Source organism: Amblyomma maculatum, chromosome 2 (assembly GCF_055883805.1).
Source record: "Amblyomma maculatum isolate TAMU_Amacu chromosome 2, ASM5588380v1, whole genome shotgun sequence".
Lineage (NCBI taxonomy): Eukaryota > Metazoa > Arthropoda > Arachnida > Ixodida > Ixodidae > Amblyomma > Amblyomma maculatum.
Window position 1 is genome coordinate 23,661,843 of NC_139345.1, and position 21,242 is coordinate 23,683,084.

A 21,242-nucleotide genomic window follows, 5' to 3' on the forward strand; every position below is an offset into this window, starting at 1 on the left:
AAAAAAAAAAAATGTCACGCCAACAGGAAGCAAACGCGTGACTTTCACAAGTCAAGTGCGGTGTTGTACCAGGCAAGATAACATGGTGGACATAAGGGGGAATTTATCTTGAACTAAGCACATAAGAAAAACAATGTCCAGCTAGTAGGAAGCAAATATACAACTTCCACATGTCAAGAGCAGCGTTGGACAGTCTAAGACGATGTAGTGGCACTGTTGGGCATTTGCGCACTTAGCTATTGTGAATTAGGCACATCAAATGATAAATTACTGCTAACACTGCACATATAACAGTATGCAATACTGTGCACCAAACCTGAGCAGGAGCTAAAAAATTCAGAAAGTGGAAGTTAACTGCGTGGCTGCCTCATGGCTTTTTCTTTACAGATGACCAAAGTTACCTATGAGCAAAAATATGTACTGGTGTCCACAAAATAATTCGGAGCGCTCGACAGGTGCCTGCTCGCCGGAGGAGTGCACTGACGAAAGAATACAGCTGTGGAGTGAGCATATGTGGCAGCCTGCCTAGGAAGTGAGCCTTGTTCCCTAGCGAACCTAGACTAGCCTTACGATGCTAACAATTCTGAAATGCTAGGGACCCTCTAGGTGTTCTACAGGGAGATGAAGGCTAGTGGAAGCAGCGTCACTGAAGCTTGTGCCATAAAAGCAAGTCATCATTTGGCATGTGCATTTGGCACCATTATCTGAAACCGGTCGTGCAAAAGCTATGCATTGCATTGATGCATTTGTGTTCTGTAGTCTGCCTTCCCACTGTGCTAGACCCTCCTTTTCATTTGTTCATTCTCGGCTTCTTTGAGAACTTTTTCTCCCCTTCACGAATTAATTTTGAACAAAATACGTGTTTAGGGTTAGCTGGAGCAACAAAGCAGTGATGAAACAGTTCAGAAAAGCAAACGAAAAAGCTAGTTTTTCACCACCAGGCTATGACACTTTGTGCTCCAAAATTATCCCAACATTGTAAAGGCTGCAATTTTATAAAGGTTCGCAGGCATCTGCATGCTGTGAAGTTAGTTTACTGGTCGCTTTTTATGATCTGAGGCGACCAATATTTCCAGCTGTACATTAAACCGAGAGTTCTTATATAGTAACACAGATAAGCTGCAATTTTCCGTCGCTCTGAGTGCAAATAAAATCGGACCAATAAGGCTTTACGAATAGTGTGGAACATTGCAGTGAGAATAACAAAGAGCATCTATCAGAAAACAACACCAAGTTTATCCTCAGCTCATGCACAGTGTGAAATTCCTGACCGCCACTATACTCCAAACTGCGTTGAAAGGCCGGTAGGTGTTTGGAGGTAGGTGTTTCCATTCCCAGCTTGATCGCAGCCTGTACACAAAGCGCCAGGGCTGTGTGGCCTTTAAAAGGTGCATACTTTGGAATGAATGGAAATGTGTAGGATGCCCTAAACAAAATTTGTACAGCCAGAGTCTGAGGGCTGTCAGTGTAGCCGAGTTACGGCAGGTCATTTGTGAAAAGTGAGATTGACTAAGTGAAAAGGATGAATTTTTAAAAGGATTATGAGACTCCACCCTGAGGATTGAGGATGGAAGCTGCCATCCATGTGAATGGTGCATTTAAAGTTCACTGACAGCTGATGATATACTTGGCGGCCTCAGCAAGGTTTGAGGGGTTTACAGTTAGGCTTTCTTGTAGTTTTTGATTTCTTATGGCGGTGATACTGAACCTGGCATTGTTGTTGCACTGTACTCATTTACTGCTTACATCTGCACCATTCGAAATCATTTTGGCTTTTTTATTTTTTATTTACATTTGAATACTGTGCGACCTAAATTAATGATTGACCTATGCCAACCAACACGGACCCACGAGTGAAAATAAACATTGGGAATATTAGCCATCGGCCAGTAAATGTAACTGAATAACGTACAAAGTATGTAAAAACATTGGTTACCTTGTGGCTTTCAGAAAACATTTAGAAGCAGCATGCACAGAACCTCAAAGGCAAGGAAGTGGCAGTGCAAAATATGCCGCTTCATTTATTTCTACCAAATCTTTCATAACTTTTCTCATGCTTCAATGAGTTCGTACTTACTTTACCCAAAATGTTCTTTGCACCGAAAAAAAAAAACAAAAAAAAACACGCTTGTTTACACAACAAGCGGTTGCCAGTGCAACGTTTAGCCAGTCAGCAGAGCTCGTACTCAGTAAAGAGGTGCACCACTTTTGCATGCCACGACTGCTGATAATCGCGCTGAATGATTTGAATGAATTGCGCTGGCTCTAAGCAGCGCGAAGCGCCTTTTGCACAGTCTCGATTGCCACAACCCCTCACTTAGCAGACCCCTAGTCTTTGCCAACTGGTAGCAGCGCAGCGCTAGTCAACATTCTTAGATAGAGACAGTTGGAAAACTGCGCTGTGTGAAGCGGGCCAAAACGACCACCGGTACAGTGCGAGTTTATCGCAAAGCGACCACAACGCCCCTCTCCCCTGCTGCAGTAGATGGGTGAGACCATTGAGCTGATACACAGGCGGAAATTTTAAAATACTACTAACCCTCTTTTTTCAGATATAGAACATAATATAAAATTGTGTTTGCATTTTTTAAACACATCTTTGTACGCATAAAATGCTACCGCGTTTGCAGACGTATCTCAAGCAGGCAGGTAGCAGACAACACGCTTGAGCCGTGTCTGTAACCTCCTTGCTTCAGACTCCTCAGTAGACATGGTGGCTTTCTTGTGTTAAAATGCAAACGCAATTTTATTTTCTGTTGCAGTATTGAAAGAAAAGGTTTAGTAGTGTTTTAAAATTTCTGCCTGTGTATTAGCTCGATGGCCTCATCCATTTACCGCAGTGGAGAAGAGGGGTGCTGTGGTCGCTTTGCGATCAACTAGCGCCGGACCGGCGATTGTTTGGGCCCACTTCGCAGCATGGTGCACTGGCACAGTTTTCTAACAGTCTACATCTAAGAACATTGGCGCTAGTCTAGTTCCACTGGAGAATGGAGCCCCCTCATTTGGGAGGTCACGTGTGCGCAGACTATGGCTGGACTTTTTCGCTGGTGCGCTTGGCCGGAGAGCGGTCGCCTCTCGGGCGCTCCGAATTATTCTGTAAGCCTGCACATAGATACCGAGAACTCAGTTATAATGCCTACAGGGACATGGACACTCACCTCTGGTCAGCCTACAAAGCCGACATCTTCAGCACCTCCTCAGCAAGCATTAACATTGTGAAATCTGCAAAACCTGAGCAAACTCACATGCATGCAGTGACACAAAAGCTTCAGTGCTCATGCTGTATTTTCTGTACCACAGTTCATGCATTATCAACTGAAATGCAGCCGCACTAGAAGAAAATAAAACTGCATGCAAGACCAAAAAGCAGGGTGTCTTCCAAACATGCCATACTTTAACCCCTAACCTTACAAGTATCAAAAAAAGAGAAATGTGATTAAAAGGCTGCTGTGTGTACCCCTCTTAAATTTAGTATCTATATAGAGAACACAATCACAAAAAAGTCAAAGCTGTTCATCAAAGGTACAAGTGTAGAGCTTGCATTTCCTTGTCCTACAAGTGTTCTTGGAATTTACTCGGCAAGAAAACACTGTCAGAAAAAGGTTACTAAGAAATATTCTAACAGTCATTGACAAGCAACAGGCAATATATATTTGCAAAAGGCTGCCCGCATTAGGACACAATGCTCCCTTGAAGTGCTCTGAAATTTACTGCTTGTAGAAATAAAGATGATTACTTCAAGCTGCTAATTAATTACCCATCGAAGCCTCAGCTCCACCCATGTGTTTCAACAGTAATGGCTTAACATATAATTTTACAATACATCTGAAATATGAAGAAAATTTAAGTTTACAGCATTAATAAGAAGGGACAAGGGGTGCTAAAGCAGCCACACAAATGGTGCAATACATATGCAGGCAACAAAAGTAACAAAAGAAATGTCACAGTAAGTAAGCTTTGACTTACCAGTGCAATCTTGATAATGAGCTGGTCCTCATAGTCCTGGTCCAGCCTGTAGTTCTCTATCAGAAAAAAAGAAAAAAAAAAGAAAAGAAAAGAAATGCAATAGGCAAACAATGCAGTGACGCGACTAGAAAAAAACGCAAGGTCAGCTGAATTCTGCCAGCAAATTACCCCCCTAGTATGAACTTGGACGGGTGACTTTAAAAGCAGCTACAGATTTTTAAGCACCACTTATTATAGTCTGTGTGTGTGCAGGTTTCTCCTGTGCTGGCATGATGAAGAGAATCCAAAACTACCGGAAGATGATATGTTTAAAACATTTGTGGAAGGCCAACAAGTTATTTTGTCCAAAATTACTGGGCCTGACTTGCGTTCAGGCAACAGATGCTAAGCAGCTTTGGCAGTCAGTTAGTACACCTGGAGGGTAATGTGAAGGAGCAGAAGCTCGAGGCTGCTACAAGTGAAAGAAAATTTAGCTGTAGAAACAATGCATTCAACATTCAAGTCTGAACAAGCAAAACTTTCAGACCTAAAAGATCATAGCTATGTGTCTAACCTGACAATTTTTGGAATAGCCAAGAGAATCTTTTTAAAGGTGATAAAAAATTGCTCTGAACCAAAACTGGGATTGCTCTACTTGACTCTTGCTAGAATCCAGGTTCAATAAACCACCTGCAAAGCGATATATTAATCTCCATTTTCAAGATTTCAATAAAAAAAAAAAAAAAAAAAAAAAAAAGAAGGATCTCAGCAATGACACAGAACTAAATGTAACAGGCACTGGGACCCAAAATGGTTATAGTACAGACAAGTTATGAAGGAGAAAGCCACTCTAGTGCAGTACACAGGAAGATAAAGATGCAGGAAAGAAGATGTTGATCGTACATGATAGGATCCATACTGGCAACTAAAGCACTTGGGCCATTTCTGTAACAGCATCGCATGACTGTCGACTGGCTGGCTTGTCAGTGCCTTATCACAGCAACGAAGCTGCAAAAGCATTATGGATATGCGCTTCTGTACAACAGTTAGCCCATTGTAAGTGTTCTTGGCAAAGCTCTGCCTGATACGACCTCTGCCATTGCCACAATGTGCTCGGCGTGAGAAGGTTTCGCTACATGAACCATTTGCTACATGAACCTATTTTCTGCATTGACAACATTGAGACAAGGTTGCATGCTTTGAATTATGATAATGAAATTTTTCTACTCCACGTCACCAGCCATAACGAAGAGATAGAGGGTTTCGTGTTGGGGGCGTAGCCATTGCCACAAAATATGGTATTGAGGTCACTTTTGTAGACCAAATCGATGAACATGAAAGCTTAGCCTTGAAATTGCTGCTCCAAAGAAACATTCCTTGTGCAGTTTGTTGACCCCCAGGTGCTAGTGATTAGTTTCTGAATAAAATATATCTATCTAGTAAAGACATGAATGTTAATTAATATTTAATCTGCTTCTATTACCTGCAATTACAAACAGTATAAATATTCCCCAGCCAGTGACAGTCCAGTGCATTCGACACACAAGAGATGTTATGTTCCAGCACATTGTGAAAAACTGTTCTCGTGGGTTTTAAATCCTAGAACTGTTGCATAATACCAACTGAAATATTCAGTAATGAAATATTTTTCATAGAGCCTGGCATTTATGACCCTAATTTAACACCTTTTCCTCGATTAAGACAACGAGTAAATATAAGAAAGCTGTTCCAGCAAATGAAATTACAGATTACACTAGGCTAGGCAACATAGCCATAATTAATTACCACAACATGCACCTTGATACGTTAAGTTATGGTACTGAGTGTTCATGGCAATATTCCCATGCAACTGCAAACTTTTGCACTGAATGTCTGTTCCCCTAAGAAAGTCTGCAGGCATTTTTTATACAATTCGATCAGTCGACCTGTTATGCAGATGAAAAAATTAAGTGCCTCAGAAAGCAGCACAAAACTCTACACTAATGTTTAGTGAATTTAAATATTTAATCATAAATCTTGGTCTAGCGTCCCCATTGGGCCACTTCCCGATGATGTATTGGGGTATTGTTTCGATGCTTCTGAGTCAAGAGGGCCTGATTTGGCACGGTCCTTCATCACCGTTGGCCAATGCCGGTGGTGACGTACGATGAGCATCTATGTGCGACCTGTGTCATCGACATGTGCTCCATGCTTCCATCACCTTCCTTGCGATGTGTCGCATGCATTGAACTCTTTGGTTGGCCATGTAGCCCATGGGTGCCTTCCACTCCATTGCAAATGCGTGTGTACTTTTCTCCAGTGCGTGCGGCACTGCGGCCCCGCTTTCGGGTGCTGCGGCAGGGCTATGGGTTGTAATGAGGTCTGGGGATCAGTGCAGTGCAGTATAATGCAGCTTTCTGTGCAATAAACACTTGTGCTCATAACCTGCGCCCTCCTTTCTTCAGAGCGAGAGTGCAGGCGCATAGCGATTGCTGGCTGAGCCTCGGCTTGCTCTGGCCCAAACCCGCAGTATGTGGGTGAGGTGCCACAGGTAGAAGCTGTAGGGATACAAATGAATCCCCTGTGCCATTAAACGGCAGCTCGTAAATATCACGCGAGTTTATGAGCGTGCTGCTAGGAAGGATGGTATGAGAAATGCACACCGGCCACCCCCCCACTGCTTTCCTGCCTCCAGCAGCGACTCCGTCGCGGATTTTCCCTCTTTCCTTTCGGCGTGACCTAGTGGCCTTCTCTCCATAACCCCAGTCGAGCACGCCTCTCGCGAATCTCTAGGGTCTTTCAGCGGGTGATCACGCATGCGCAAGGTTCACACTTTCCGCCGGGAAGACCACCGCTGTCACCGAGTCGCCTGGTCATCGTGGGCACCGACCGATGCGAGCCGTGAGTGCGAAGCCACGCGCAGTGAGCAGAACATTCCTCTCTCCTTTTCAAGTGTACTTCCCTCTTTTGGTGGGTTTTTATTTCACCCCCGCACGCAAGCGGGACGTTTGCTTGCTACGGCGGTTGTATTTGAGTGCTGTATTTTGCCATTTACTCAGGCAGAATAAAGCCTCCTTGAGTATGCAACTCGTGTTTATCCCCCGTGGCCCGAACTTAAGTGGAGACTGCTTGCACCGCGAGTTATGGGTCACAGCCCTGTCTGTTAGGACTGGCATGCCCCCATGGTGCATGCTCCTAAACTTATCTTTAATACCTCATCGTCCCCAACATGCACAATGCATAGGAGCATTTGTACCCTTCGTGAATGTTCAGACACCCCTGTGGTAGGCAATGTTAAACTGGCATCCTGGCACAAATTCCAATGTCAATGAGATTTGCAGCTGCACTAAGGTGGAACTTCACCACAGATTCATCATCAGCCAAGAACGTGATGGTGTACTGTGCTGCTTCTGCAAATAACGAGGACTCACCCATGTCGTTGAGCCAAAGCGCTATGCGGTAGTAGACAGTGTCCAGTACATGAATCACCACAGCCAACAGCACCTGTGAAACCAATGGCAGTCATAGTAATCAGCAACATTTCTGGGGAAGAAGGCATAGGGTTTTCTGAAAGTACCGTTTGTGGCATACAGACATGTCCATGACCACAAGCAGTTCTTTTTTTTTTTGTGTTTACTTACTGTAATTACACGAATATAATGTGAGCTTTCCTCAGATCATCAGCTTCAGAACACACCTGATGTAATATTCAGAACCACGGCACGAATGCAACACATTTTATTTATTTATTTATATAGTAATAGTACCGCGGAGTCTTTTGACCCCAAGCAAGTAGGGGTGAGCAAAGATACAATTAAGTAAAGGTACAACAAAGTTACAAAAGCTTCATGTAAGGACGAACAGATGATGCATAAAACAAACAAAGGTTTCACATGCGAGAGGCTCTCAAGTTATCAATAAATATTTCTACATTCAGACTATTCACTACACACGTCGGCAGATCATTCCACTCTGCAATTGTTTTGACAAAAAAAAAGAAAGCTTAACCGTATTGGAGTATGCTCGCAATTTTTCTAGCTTTTTTCCATGATTAAAACACGTACTGTGAAACTGGAGTAATATAACCATGGGAGTTAATTTTAATCAGATTGTTGTATATTAGGTACAAAACTTTCAGCCTTGCTTCAGTGCGCCTTACCTGAAGAGATTCTAAACCTAGGGAATTGATCATGTCTGCAACACTATCTGTGTGCTTGAATCTGTTACAGATGAAACGGGCTGCGATCCTTTGCACTCTTTCTAATTTCGAAATATTCTTGGCTGTGTAAGGGTCCCATAGACAACATGCATATTCGAGACAAAGACGCACCAAAGCCTTGTACGCTGCCAATTTCACATTTGCTGGGGCCTTTGACCAGAGAACCTTCAGAGCTTTCCCGCAAATAACATTGATGTGGGCATTCCAACTTAGCTTATTGCTTATCTGACCGCCAAGGTATTTTACAGACGCGGATTCTGGAAGTTTTACGCCAGCTATACAATATTGATGTGTCAGGATAGTTTCCTTTTTACAAACTCTGAGGACCAAGCATTTATTAATATTGAGAAACATGCCCTATTGGGTGCACCAGTTAGAGATCTTCTGCAGGTTTCCTTTCTTTTTTCTCTCAGTGCTCAAAATACCTACAGCACACTTCTCCACTGAGTTCATAAGGTGGTATAGAAGGAGCCAGCTTTTAAACAGCCTTCGAGCTTTGCAGCTTGCATGTGTCAAGGAGGACATGATGAACATGGAAAAAAAAAAAAGATGAAGAAGAAGAAAGAGTAGTAAAAGTACTGAATAGGGAAAACAACAAAGGGTGAATACGTGCAAAACTGCCAGCATGAAACACACAGCAGTGGTGGCACCACGACGCTGATGGCAGCCACTCCTGCGTGGGTGGCTGCGGTGTCATAATGCACTTGAGACTTTATTGCGCTCAATGTCATGCAAATTTATAAAGTGTGGTCCATCAAATCATACTGACGCGTCCAATGCTTCCGTATTTCTGTGTGCCTTCTCTGTTTTATTCCAACCCTTTGGCTTTAGTTAACCTGAATAAGTTGACATAACACAATAATTGTAATGTTTCATTTTTTCCTTTTCCAACGGCATACTCACTGACCCCCAGTGCTACTATATTTTCATGGGTAGTTGTAAATGTGCCTGTGTTAAAAATATTGGTTGTATTCTAGGACCACATCAGCTTGTAAATCAAGTGTAATGAGATGTGCACATGTGCAAGCAAGTAATCGTGCGTGGTATGGCTGCTTATTGCGCTTTATATATATATATATATATATAGTCCTTTGTGTCCCACATGTTAATGCTGCAGCCCCTGGTGCTGGGCTCACCCATTACAGTGTTTTAGCATCGATAATGCAAGACATTACTAGCGCGACTAACCCTCTGCACGAAGCTACCGCACATATAGAAGTAGGGAGCGTTTTGCTGCTGCTACACCCCACACAAGTAGTCACTGGCAGCACTGCCACCTGGTGTCATGAAGCTGTACTGCCAAACCAGCGCTCAACCTTGTCACGTGACCTTGACTTCATCAACCTCTCGAACAATCGGGAAATTTTTCGTAGCCAAGTTGGCAGGCACTCTGGCAGGTGGCAGTTTGCAGAAGATATAGATAAGATACGGATTGGTCAGAAAGGTGTGTGGCAAGGCTACGTGACATGGCTGGGTAAGCAGGTGCTCTGGCAGGGGTTTCTGCAAGGCTGTGATGTCATCCACAGGGTCACAATATCAGCCGAACAGCATTACGAAGTGCCTCTAAAGAAAGAAAACACTTTCGCAGAAAAGAATAAAGCTGGTTAAGAGTCATGAGCCAGGCGTGCTACCTCTACACCACTGAGTAGCATACATTCAATGCGATAGTTTGGGGGCCTCATGCGACCGCCTCATATCGTACAGTAGAGAGCAACCACACGCTACTTTACAGCGACACTTAGTTAAAATTAAAACCCTAATCAGCCATTCTAAACGGCCCTCTTAAGTAGCTCTACCAAGAATGGAAGCAATCTTGAGCATTTTGGAGCAGCCCAGGGAGCAGTAATAATGCTTTTTTGGAGCAGCTTTGGAGCAGTAAAACAAGAGTTTTGGAGCATGTTTGTAGGATCGAGCACTTTTAATGATTACAATTTTCTATTCCTAACATACAAAAAATCCATTCTGAATTTTTTTTTTTTCAAAGCTCAATGCTTGGCTTGACTGTGCATGCATCTCTGACAAGGCAAGACAAACAGCCAAAACATGTACAGATGCTTAAGATATCACAGCTGACCTCAGCAACAATTTGGAACAACACTAGCAAATGAAATGCTTTTTTCTACGCTTCACGCCTGAAAATCAAGTCTGATTAAAAGCTTTTGACCACCTGACAAATTGAAACGTGGAGTTTACCAAAGTACTTTGATGCACTCAAGCACCAGCCCTAGTTTGGAATTCACATCAAAGAGCAGCACATCTATGCCTGTGCTTGTGTCGATAAATTCCTGAGCAGTGGTCAGTGCTGCCTGCAAGGAGGATTGACAGCACTCACGGATAGCCTTTTCTCCTCTTCAGATTATTTACTTCGTAAGCTTCTGCCAGTGGCTCATGTTTTTGCTTCAGCGATACTGAGGCTACCTTAAGTTCGTGTTAAGTTCGTGTTAAAGACATGCCCTGTGTGGCTTTCCAACACTCTTGAGAAAATTTATAGTGGTTTGCACCTTCGTGGCATCGCCCTATAATGCTTCAAGTGTGCTTTTGCCTGCTGTAAGTTTAGCACATTTGTTCTTAATAAGGAGACTCAATGGTGAAGTATGCACTTGTTTTCACAGCAGAATCATTAGAACAATGCAGACAGAAAAGTTTCCTAGGTTCATTGAGCGTTAAAACCAGTTCTGCTAAATTTGACAGCAAAACAGCCAGTTTGGAGTTTTGGAGCAATATTGCATTTTGGAGCAGGATGGAGCAGGAAAAGCAGGTTGATGCAGAATGGATTAAATGGAGCAGCGCTTCCATCCCTACTCTACTTACTTAGCACTACTACTTAGTACTAACAATTAGCACTCCTAATTAGAACTAATAATATAAACTAATTAAGGCCATTACTTGGAAACAATGTATAATATCTATATGGCAATGCCATCACAGCAACTCTAAAGGATACCTAAGTGTCCTCTAAGTCGCACTCGGTTCATCTGCAGAAATTAGTGCCAGAAATTGAAAGATGAAACCTGAGAGAGCATGCGGTGCACACAACTGACCTTGGGCAAAAAGGAGAAGTTGCCCAGGAAGTGTCTCTGCACCCGCCACTCGTCCCACCAGTGCTGTGCATCACAAGAGCAAGACCATACTTGAGCCAACATGACAACAGTAAACTGCACTCCCTCTCGGAAGCTTCTTGCAGCCCTGACAAAGCCACAATTAAAGCATGCAGATGAGATGTCTTTGAATTTCGGAATAAAGTGCAGGTAGAAGGTGTCCAATATTTGATGAGTGAAATTGGAATTTATATAAGAACTGCTAAGTTTTTATATGCAGAAACAAATGAAATTTTTAGTAAATGGGCCTGAATTGTATTCAAGAGAAACAACATTCTAAGTTAATTCCCAACTCCTTTGCAAATATCTCAGTAAAAAGCACCACAGAAAGATAAACGGTATCATTAGTATTAATTTCTGCACATTTCTAGCCATAATGAACAGCCTATAACCAGAGTCTAGGAGTCTAGCAGAGGACTGCAGAAAGGCAGTTTACAGGCTTTTGAAAAAATGGCCTCCACTGAATAGAAAAAGTTATTTTACAGGACAGCTGTACACACACACCTATATTGACACTACACTGATATTCAGCAGCAAATGCAATCATTCCATTGCGGCTGCAACATCACACTTCTGCTTTTGTACTGATGAGAACTTATACCCGTGCTACTGCTGCAACTAATGTCCAGATTTTACAGTGCACATTAAAACTTCTTGCAGGAAACTGATGCTTTCAGGTCATTGTTGTTCGAGTGTCTCCCTATGGTCTGAAATGTAATATTTGTTTTCATATGCCTTCTCAATGGGAGGCAGCCCTGTCCAGTTCAGACCTTGAGGACCAGCGAGCCCTTGTGGAAAGAGCGAGGGCGGCAGCCTTAGCCAACAGAATCCCAGACTAAGGATCTGACCAACATTCCCATAAATCCCCCTCCCTTTTTCCTTTCAATAAAAAGTTTTCATCATCCTCTACCTTCCCAGCAATGTCAGCTGACAGCGCGATCAGACAGAAAGCATATGAAGAAATGCACAAAAATATTTTCAAAATCTATAACTTCATCTGATATTTTTTAAGAGGCACGTAACTACCAAACAGCTTCAAGTATAAATGATAAAGTACCGATTTTGTGACAGGAGAATCAAATCAGTTGCCCTGCAATGCAAAACTACTGGAAAAGCAGGGAATAAAAACCATTTTACTTCATACTTTAGGTTGCTTCTAAAACACAGTTGAACCCAGTCGCAATAAAACTAGCCAGTGGTTTTTTCGTTTCGCGTGAAGACTTGAAAGGACAGTACAGAATGGGAACCAAAATAAGGAGTATATGCAGGTGAAGTTACAATAAAAATGTTTATGATAAGCTCTCATCCCTTGAATTCCCAAATGCAGAGAACTATTTCATTAATGTGCTGATAGCGCCACTGCGGTAGCAGCTGCCACCACCTTTGCTGCGGCACGCCTAACATGAGAGTGGAGCTGGGAGAATGGGAGAGGCGGGATAATTGAAGACACCAGGCTAGAGGAAAGCGTGCAGGCTTACGCCGCCACCACTAGAGCTTGATCAGCCATGCGGCCACCTGCGTCTTCACAAACGTTCCAGCTCCCAGTCGGCCTGCCGTAGCTGCCCCAGGAAATGAACTCATCACCTGAAGTAACTGCCCACTGTTCCCCTCACAACGTGCGACACCTATCAGCATTGGGAACTCGCAAGCAATCCACTGGTGGTGATAGGCATGCATGCCTTTTTTTGTATGTTCTATTATCTCTCGCTCAATTTGAGCATGAACTGTTCTAGAGACCAAGTACCAGAGATTACTCTTTCTTCCCCGTAGGTGCACCGACGGCAATGGAGCATGGTGCACTGTATCAGCTATGGTTGCTTGTTGCAACCTCAGACATTCCTCTCACGTCAGTTCATGTTTCATCGTTGCGAAACTTGCACACAGTTCTGCCAAATTTCCAGTAACTCAGCGCTAGCTAACAAAGAGTCAGTGTACTGTTTTTTTTTTTTTTTATATCAAGGTCAACTGCTCCAACCCCTTCGTTAGACGGAGTTCTCAAATAGATGTGCTGCAGTGGAGGTGGTGTAGAAGAGCCGATAAATTTCATAATATAGAGCCGCTTGCTACATGAAGGTTAGCTAAGTCTGAATTTGACTATACTACAAAGTTCACAGACAAGTATAAATGTCTCTGCTAATAATTTAAAAAAGAGACAGTGGCCTAAGACAACCATCAAGAAAGTGATATTATGAGGATACTGTACTACTGCTACTGCGCCGCACTGCGGAAAGAGTAGCGGAGGCCTTTATCATTTTGGAGCATTTCAACGCTCCTGATAGTGTGCTCAAAGCAAAGCATTTGATGAAATTGAGAAAACCCTTCCAATGCGGGTTTTATCTCAAATGCAGATAATCATCACATAGATGTTTGTTAGATAATATTGCTGTGATGCAAATGGTTTTCAGAATTTCTTTTCAGGCTCATTCGATAATTCAAATTTTCATTTAATTTGAACAATTTTTTTGGTTCCTCGAAGGCCGAATTAATGAAAGTTTACTGTATAATAAATGATGCCAAGTGCCTTACAACATACGTCTGAAAATAGGCCACAAATGAGGCAATGAAGAAAATTTGTTGTTAACAAGCAAGCACAATGATTATAGACACTCTAACTGATACGTGCTATGCTCCACAATGACAGCCGTGGAAACTTTTGTCACAGTTCAGTAACAAGTGTATGATTTCTGCCCAAAGAGAACAAAAGGCATGCAAACTGTCATGCAAAGACAAACTTTCTTCCTGCAGCATTTCCACTGCATGTCTTGTGGCTGCAAGAGACTCACTAAACCACATCTGCCTGTCCGAAACAGCAGAAATTTTTTCAGCGTATGTCCTACTCCTCTTCATGCCGCATTATTTAGAGAGGATAAAGCAGTCACCAGCAAATGTTTCGTATACCACAATAACTTTCATCATACTCTATCCTTTTGCGTTCACAGTGCTGTTCTACCGCAGTAAATTTACAAGCTAGCGCAGTTCACAAAGTAAACTTCAGTGATACTGAACTGTGATGTTTGGTAGGAAATGAAAGCAGAGATTTTGTGACTCGTTTAAAAATCAACTTGTGCATTAAATCATGCTCTACAGGACAGTATGGATGCATTTGACTGCATCTGTTTGGTTCAATCATGATCATTTATATACTACTGTCGTCATAGTTTTGATGTGTCACAGTGGCTGTGACATGTATAATACGCCCTTCTATTTTTCTCCTTTCTGCCTGCAGCAGTGGCAATGTCTGAGTTGACGCAAGTCAACAGGTTTTTGCCCATTCCCAGTCAGCAGTTTGCAGCATTACCAACTGGAAGTGTCTACGACTTATGTTCAAACAACCAATACAAGCCCCATGAGTGCGCGCCATACGCCTGGGGCTCCTGCATTAAACATGCAACTCACTCTAGTTCTGATGATAGTATTCAAGAAGAGCACAAAGAGAGGGTTTTTACAGTTTTCCTTTACTGCATGATTTATAGAGCGTTTACAGTCAGTTTTGAATGCTTGTCATATCGTCATTTTCACAATTCTTCTGTAGCCATCAGACGCGCTGTATAGCACATGTTCTCTCAATAGTTATGCTGCTGTATATTTATTTCATTTTCCTCGCTCTTTAGTGAAGGAAAAAAACTGCACAAATGCTTATACAGACAGGTTTCTCAATATGAGCGTAATTATGTAGAAATATAAATATATAAAAATGCATGTTTTCACATCGTTCATGTGCCCATGAGCAATTATGAACCAATAAGCACTCACTTGGAGCTGAAATATGAGGAAAACAGCTAGCACCACAATCAGAAGGCAGAAGGCCACTACAGGCAGTGTCACGAGGTAGCGGAACAGGTGCCTTTTCCAACCGGCATAGTTTGGCTCCAAACGCCCTGTCACGGGGCTGCGGCTCGGCTCACCCTGAACAAAAGAGCACAAGGCAGCATGAATGTCAATGTCAAAACATTGGTTCAATTAAACAATGCACTCACTACGAACAGTGGCTACAACTAATTAACATAACGTAGCATCTGTACTCCTAAAATGGCTATAATACAAGCTGTCATGACTTGACAGCCACTGATTTACACGGACACCAGCTATATGCTTCCAGTCCTACATAGGAAATGCTTGCTCATAATGCAGCAGCTACCACACTGCATCCATTGGACACTCTGTACAGCTGCAATGACAACTCATTAGAAGAGAGAGAGAGCGAATAAGCTTTATTAATATAAAGTAATTGCACAGGTGGTTCACCCAGGTCCGGGAAACCATTGGCGAATAGGGCCCTCCAGGCCTGATTGATCAGCTGGTGCTGAAGGGGGAGCTCTGTTCGAGCCAGCTTCGCCTCCCACTGCTCATGGCTAATTTTCTGTAAACCGTATGTTTTAAGTCAGGACATGGAACATCGAGGAACTTCCAGTGGACAGTTAATCTATAAGCTAGTATAAAACTGAGTAAAAATTCATGACAGTGAGAGAGACTGTGGTTTCTATGGTGGAAACAAGCCAACAACCACTGCAGGTTTGAGCTTTGCGAGAGCGAAGGGTTCCGACCAGTCATCACCATAAGCATGCTCGGCCTCCACAGGAAGGACTGCTATGGAACACTATGGAACAAGCCTCGACGTTCACCATGGAGATGCTTACTCACACCATCCTCGAGTGAAACACAATTTCACATTCACTTCATTCTGGGGGCATGCGAGGAGCAAGGCTCCAATAAGAGAAATGCGCGCCACTAGCGTGCAACTGGGCAATGCTGTGATCTTAAAGGGCCACTGTCCAGGGAAGGCCCTTTTAAGCAAAGGAGCCCAGTGTTTCGATCAGGTACCGGAGATAGTCTGTGCAAAACGCTACAGTGACACGCGCGCCGCAAAGCATCGAAAATACAATTCAAAGCTCTCTCATGCTCTCCTCCGGGAAGCCAGCTTTCCCGTTTCCTGCGCTGGCCCAACGAGCCACAGTAATGACATACGTACCGCGAACAACGTCCATTGGTCCGTCTCGCTGACTCACGGGAGAAGGATGGGTGTCTACCGCTCGCTGCGCGCTTTTCCCTTGCCACGGCCAGACTGAATCTAGCGGCGCGCGCTCCCTCGGCCGTTTTTTTTTCTTTTTCGCGCTCGCGGAGAGCCACGCCCCACCTCCCGCCAAACGCGGAGGAGGAAGGGCAATTTGTCTTGCGGAGGCTAGACGATCTCGGGCAGGAGAGTGAAAAACCTTTGCGAGGGAACGGAAGGAGAGAAGCATGACAGAATCGGGTGATTGCGGTGGCTGTAACTGCGTTATTAGTTACTCTTTTCAAAAACATTTTGCGGCCTTGCGTTCTAGAGGCGAAGACTCACAGTCACCGGGGAAGAAAATATTTTCGACCGGAGGGTGGACAGTGGGCCTTTAAAGCCCCTCAATAAACTAAAAGTAGCGCCATCTCCTCTCTCCTCCTCCGGCGGCGCCGCTCCTCCTCTCGCATTTCGACCGTGGCTCCACCTACGGGGTGCGCGACTAGCGCGCGCTCTCCGGAGCAGGCGCTGGTCCCGGCCGTCTCAATCAGCGCGCGCGCCGATCGAGACGGCCGTGCGCCGGTAAAAGAGCTGGCGCCGGGTCTCACCAGAGCATTTCAGCTTGCATTTTGTCGCAATGTGTTCAGGTTAAAATATTGCTCACTGTTGAAACATAATTACTGAATGTTGACTGGGATTTCCCGCCAAAATAGTTTCAGCTGTGAGTGTCTGACACCACATGCACGCGATTTCGGCGTTGGTTCAACTCGCCGTCATTTCAGTGTGTCCGTAGTTCGTTACCCTTGGCCAAACTCAGTGGCATGCTTTAAAAAAATTCATAACTAGGTGGCGGACAGGAACAATTTAGCAACAGTCTGTGTATGGTTTTTTTGCATCATTGACTGGATTGCGAGCTGCCGGTAAACTTGAGAAGTGTGGCAGCAGTTGTCTTCCATGTATTTTCAACTTCAGCTGCAGATCAGAATTAACTAGGCGGCGGAAGCTGCAGTCTGTGTGGTGTCTTTGCACCTTTGACTGACTTGTGAGCTACCTGTAAACTTGGGAAGAGTGGTAGCAGTTATGTATTTTTTTTTAATATTCTGTGCTGAGACGGTGCTGTTTTCAGCTGTCATGGTGTGTCACCATATGTACACGATTTCGGCGTCGGTTTAGCTCGCCTTCACCTCCTTGAGTCCATCAGCCGTTGATAAAAGTGCGCAACATGCTTGAAAAAAAAGTTTAACTAGGCGGCGGAAGCTGCAGTCCGTGCGGTTTCGTTGCAGGTTTGGCTGAACTTTAAGCTACCATTAAACTTGAGAAGCGTGGTAGCAGTTTTTTTTTTTTAATATCTTGCGCTGATACGGTTCCGCTTTAAACTGTCAGTGTGTGACACCATTCGTATGCGATGTCTGCGTTGGTTGTACTCGCCTTCACCTCCGTGCTTCTATCAGCCGCCGGCCAAAGTGCGCAACCATGCTTGAAAAAAAAAATTAACTAGCCGGCGGAGGAGAACAATTTAGCAGCAGTTCGCATGGCAGCAAAACACACGGCGATATGTGACGTGCGCGCTCCGCCCGCACCGCTGGAAAGGAGGAAGCTGCACGCCCAGCAAAAAAAAAAGCGCGCGCGAGCACGTGATAGCCCTCGGCCAATGAGAGTGTCGAACGACGAAGGAGAGCGCCGGAGAGGAGGCGGGCGGCAAACTTCACATGTTGGCGCTACTTGTAGTTTATTGAGGGGCTTTATGTGATCTCTCTTATGGCGACCACAGGGCCGCTTCGAGAGAGAGTGGGCAGTCAAAGCAAGGTATGCCTGCCGAGGATCGCTAGGCCCCACTACAAAGGCTTGAGCTCACTGTAACTTGAGTAAGCCCCAGGACCCTAGTTGGCAAGTAAAGTATGCGCTGGTCTACATGGTAGTGAGGCCACCAGACAAGAATAGTAGTGTCATCATCATCATCATCAGCCTGATTATACCCACTGCAGGGCGAAGGCCTCTCCCATATTTCTCCACTTAACCCGGTTCTGTGCTAGCTGCATCCACTTGACCCCTGCAAACTTCTTAATCTCATCCGCCCACCTAACTTTCTGCCGCCCCCTGCTACGCTTTCCTTCCCTTGGAATCCAGTTTGTTACCCTCAGCGACCATCGGTTATCCTCTCTTCGCACTACATGTCCTGCCCATGTCCATTTCTTCTTCTTAATTTCCACTAGAATGTCGGTAACTTGAGTTATTTCTCTGACCCAATCTGCACGCTTCCTATCTCTTAATGTTACCCCTACCATTTTTCGTTCCATAGCCCTCTGGGTTGTCCTCAACTTAAGTAGAACTCTCTTGGTTAGCCTCCACGTTTCAGCCCCATAGGTGAGTACAGGCAAGACGCAACTGTTGTATACTTTCCTCTTGAGCGATACCGGTAAGCTGCTAGTCATAATCTGCGAGTGCTTGCCAAATGCGCTCCATCCCAATCTTATTCTTCTTGTTATTTCCTTTTCATGGTCTGGATCTGCGGTTACTACCTGTCCTAAGTAGACATATTCGCCTACTACTTCCAGTATTTCGCTACCTAATGTAAACTGCTGTTCCTTCCCGAGGCTGTTGAACATTACCTTAGTCTTCTGCATATTGATTTTCAAACCTACCTTTCTACTTTTCCTGTCTAGGTCATCAATCATTATTTGCAGTTCATCCCCCGAGTTGCTTAGCAAAGCAATGTCATCAGCAAATAGCAGATTACTGAGGTATTCTCCATCTACCCTTATCCCTAACTGCTCCCATTCCAAGTCTCTGAATACTTCCTCTAAACAAGCTGTGAATAGTACTGGGGAGATTGTGTCTCCTTGCCTAACACCTTTCTTTATGGGAATTTTGTTACTTTCTTTATGCAGAACTATGGTTGCTGTGCAGCCACTATATATATCTTCCAGCACTTTCACGTACGGCTCGTCTACCCCCTGATTTCGCAATGCCTGCATCACCGCCGAGGTTTCAACTGAGTCAAATGCTTTTTCGTAATCAATGAATGCTATGTATAAGGGCTGGTTATATTCCGAGCATTTTTCTATCACCTGATTGATGGTATGGATGGATGGAATAGTAGTGTATGCTCAATGAAATGTCTTGGAGGAGCTTCACTGCTGGGCCTCTTTGAACCATCGCACAAAAGCTGCTGTTCAAGTGAGTCCCATATTCTTGTTAAAATGTGCCAATGGTAAAAGGCCATTGGTAAGCCAGGAGTGAAGTTCCGACCGAATGACAGTGACAAGTTATCTGGCTGTCTCTCCTCTGCCGGAGGTGGAGTAAAGAGAAAGGAGACAATGCCGGACATAGGTGGAGGCTGTGAAGCAACCATGAGGTGCTTGAATCCCACAAAATATAAAAAAACTAGTGGCATTGTAACCACAACTAAACAATGTCAACTTCTTGGTTTGTTGCTACCATCACATCCTCTCCAATTCTGTTCAAGCATCTGATGAGTCAGTTAGAGGCAATAGACACAAACATCCCTAGAAAGATTCCCATGTTCATTAATACAGTACGGCCAAACCAGCGTGCATGTTTCAGTTCTCACCCTGAACTGGGGCCTGGGCTCTACCAGTAGCTCACTCTGCTCGTCCAGGGTGCCCCACTGATATGAGAGCTCTGCCGAGTATCGCTTCCACAGTTCCAGGTAGATGGTCGCCCACAGCATGTTGAGCAGTGCAAAGCCCACCAGGCATGCATCCTCTTGCGCCTGGCCACATGTAACCGGGAGAAAGCAGTGCTGAAGATGGGGAAGGCTTCCCTTCCTTCCATGGTGAGCTGAATCTGCACTTTAGTGGTTCAAAGAAATTGTTGATCAATGTTGCCACCAAGAGCACCTCTAAAGCATAAAGTTTCATAACAGAAATTCCTTGAGCCACTGGGGACAGGTTCAGTGGCCATGCTAGAATCTGCTGCTGCCATTGCTGCCACTCCTACGACTCTAACTAAAAAGAAGACAGTCTAGTTGATTCATACTACTTCCACTACTATTCGACAGTAAGTAGGTGTAGATGTCCATGATCGTAAGCTTCTGGTTGAAATAAAGGTGTCAGCAGGAAGTTATTGTTACTGAAAACAGGCGTGTTTTGCACATTCTACAAAAAATGTCACGAGGCAACCACTTAAGCGATGTTGTGGGAAGAAATGGTGCCCTTCATTTGTGGACCCACAATGAAGAAGGGAAAGGGAAGAATCACCCTCACTGCCTCTTCTCCACTGCTACTGTCATATTTGCCATTTTGAGTGGTAACTGGTGCTTGTTATGCTCAGCCGTGATAAGCAAAAGGGCTGTGAGGAGAGGAACAGGAAGATGAGCACACACTCCCGCTGCATCACTACAGCTGCCATGTTTGCTGCTGGGAGGGGTGTGATGTGTCTAGAGTATCTTAAGGCACATGGCACTTGCCACACACATGCACCGACAGCTTAGTCGTAGCCAGTGCTGTGGGAGTCTAGTAAGCACAGCTATTGCCAAGCATGCTGGAGCTATGTCATGTTGAACACTGCCTAGGAAGTGACCCCCTGGTGGAAGTGTAGTGAGGCATGAGGCCTCTTATAAAATAAAATCATATGCCACGGCATAGCAACTGCTGTCATCCACAGCACACTTTGGGTTGATGTCAAAGATACCGTTTCAGCAGACTATAAACAGCTGACCACAATACCAGTAGAAAATTAGTGTCTGCCATACAAAGCATCAGAAGAGTTGCATTGAAGCTAACTTGATAACAGGTTGGTGCAGAAAGAGGGATATGAAATTATCATTCTACTTGAGTTTAAATGCTTTAATGTAACAGCGTTTTCACATTCTCCACAAAATCTGGCATTGGCATTGCGAGCGAAAAATCACGGGCATGCTTCTGGCAGATGGTGGTTGGCCGGTGACAGGGACAGGCAGTGGTTTATCATCAAGTTGTGTGACGTTAACAAGACCATTGTGAGGAGCAAGCACCACACAAGAAGGACGCCGAAGACGATGAAGAGGAGT

General features: G+C 44.3%; 1 protein-coding gene across 4 annotated transcripts in view; it reads right to left on the reverse strand.

Annotated features, from left to right (window-relative positions):
- Positions 1–21,242, reverse strand: part of LOC146198132 (anoctamin-8-like) — a 58,291-nt gene that overhangs the window by 21,427 nt on the left and 15,622 nt on the right. For 3 of the 4 annotated variants that reach the window (XM_084593461.1, XM_084593458.1, XM_084593460.1), the window contains exons 6-10: positions 19,803–19,964; positions 14,995–15,147; positions 11,185–11,247; positions 7,356–7,428; positions 3,967–4,022 (exon numbers count right to left, since the gene is read on the reverse strand). In XM_084593461.1, coding sequence (XP_084449587.1) covers positions 3,967–4,022; positions 7,356–7,428; positions 11,185–11,247; positions 14,995–15,147; positions 19,803–19,964 — 507 coding nt within the window. The remainder of the gene's footprint in view (positions 1–3,966; positions 4,023–7,355; positions 7,429–11,184; positions 11,248–14,994; positions 15,148–19,802; positions 19,965–21,242) is intronic. The other variant, XM_084593459.1, reaches the window with a different exon arrangement.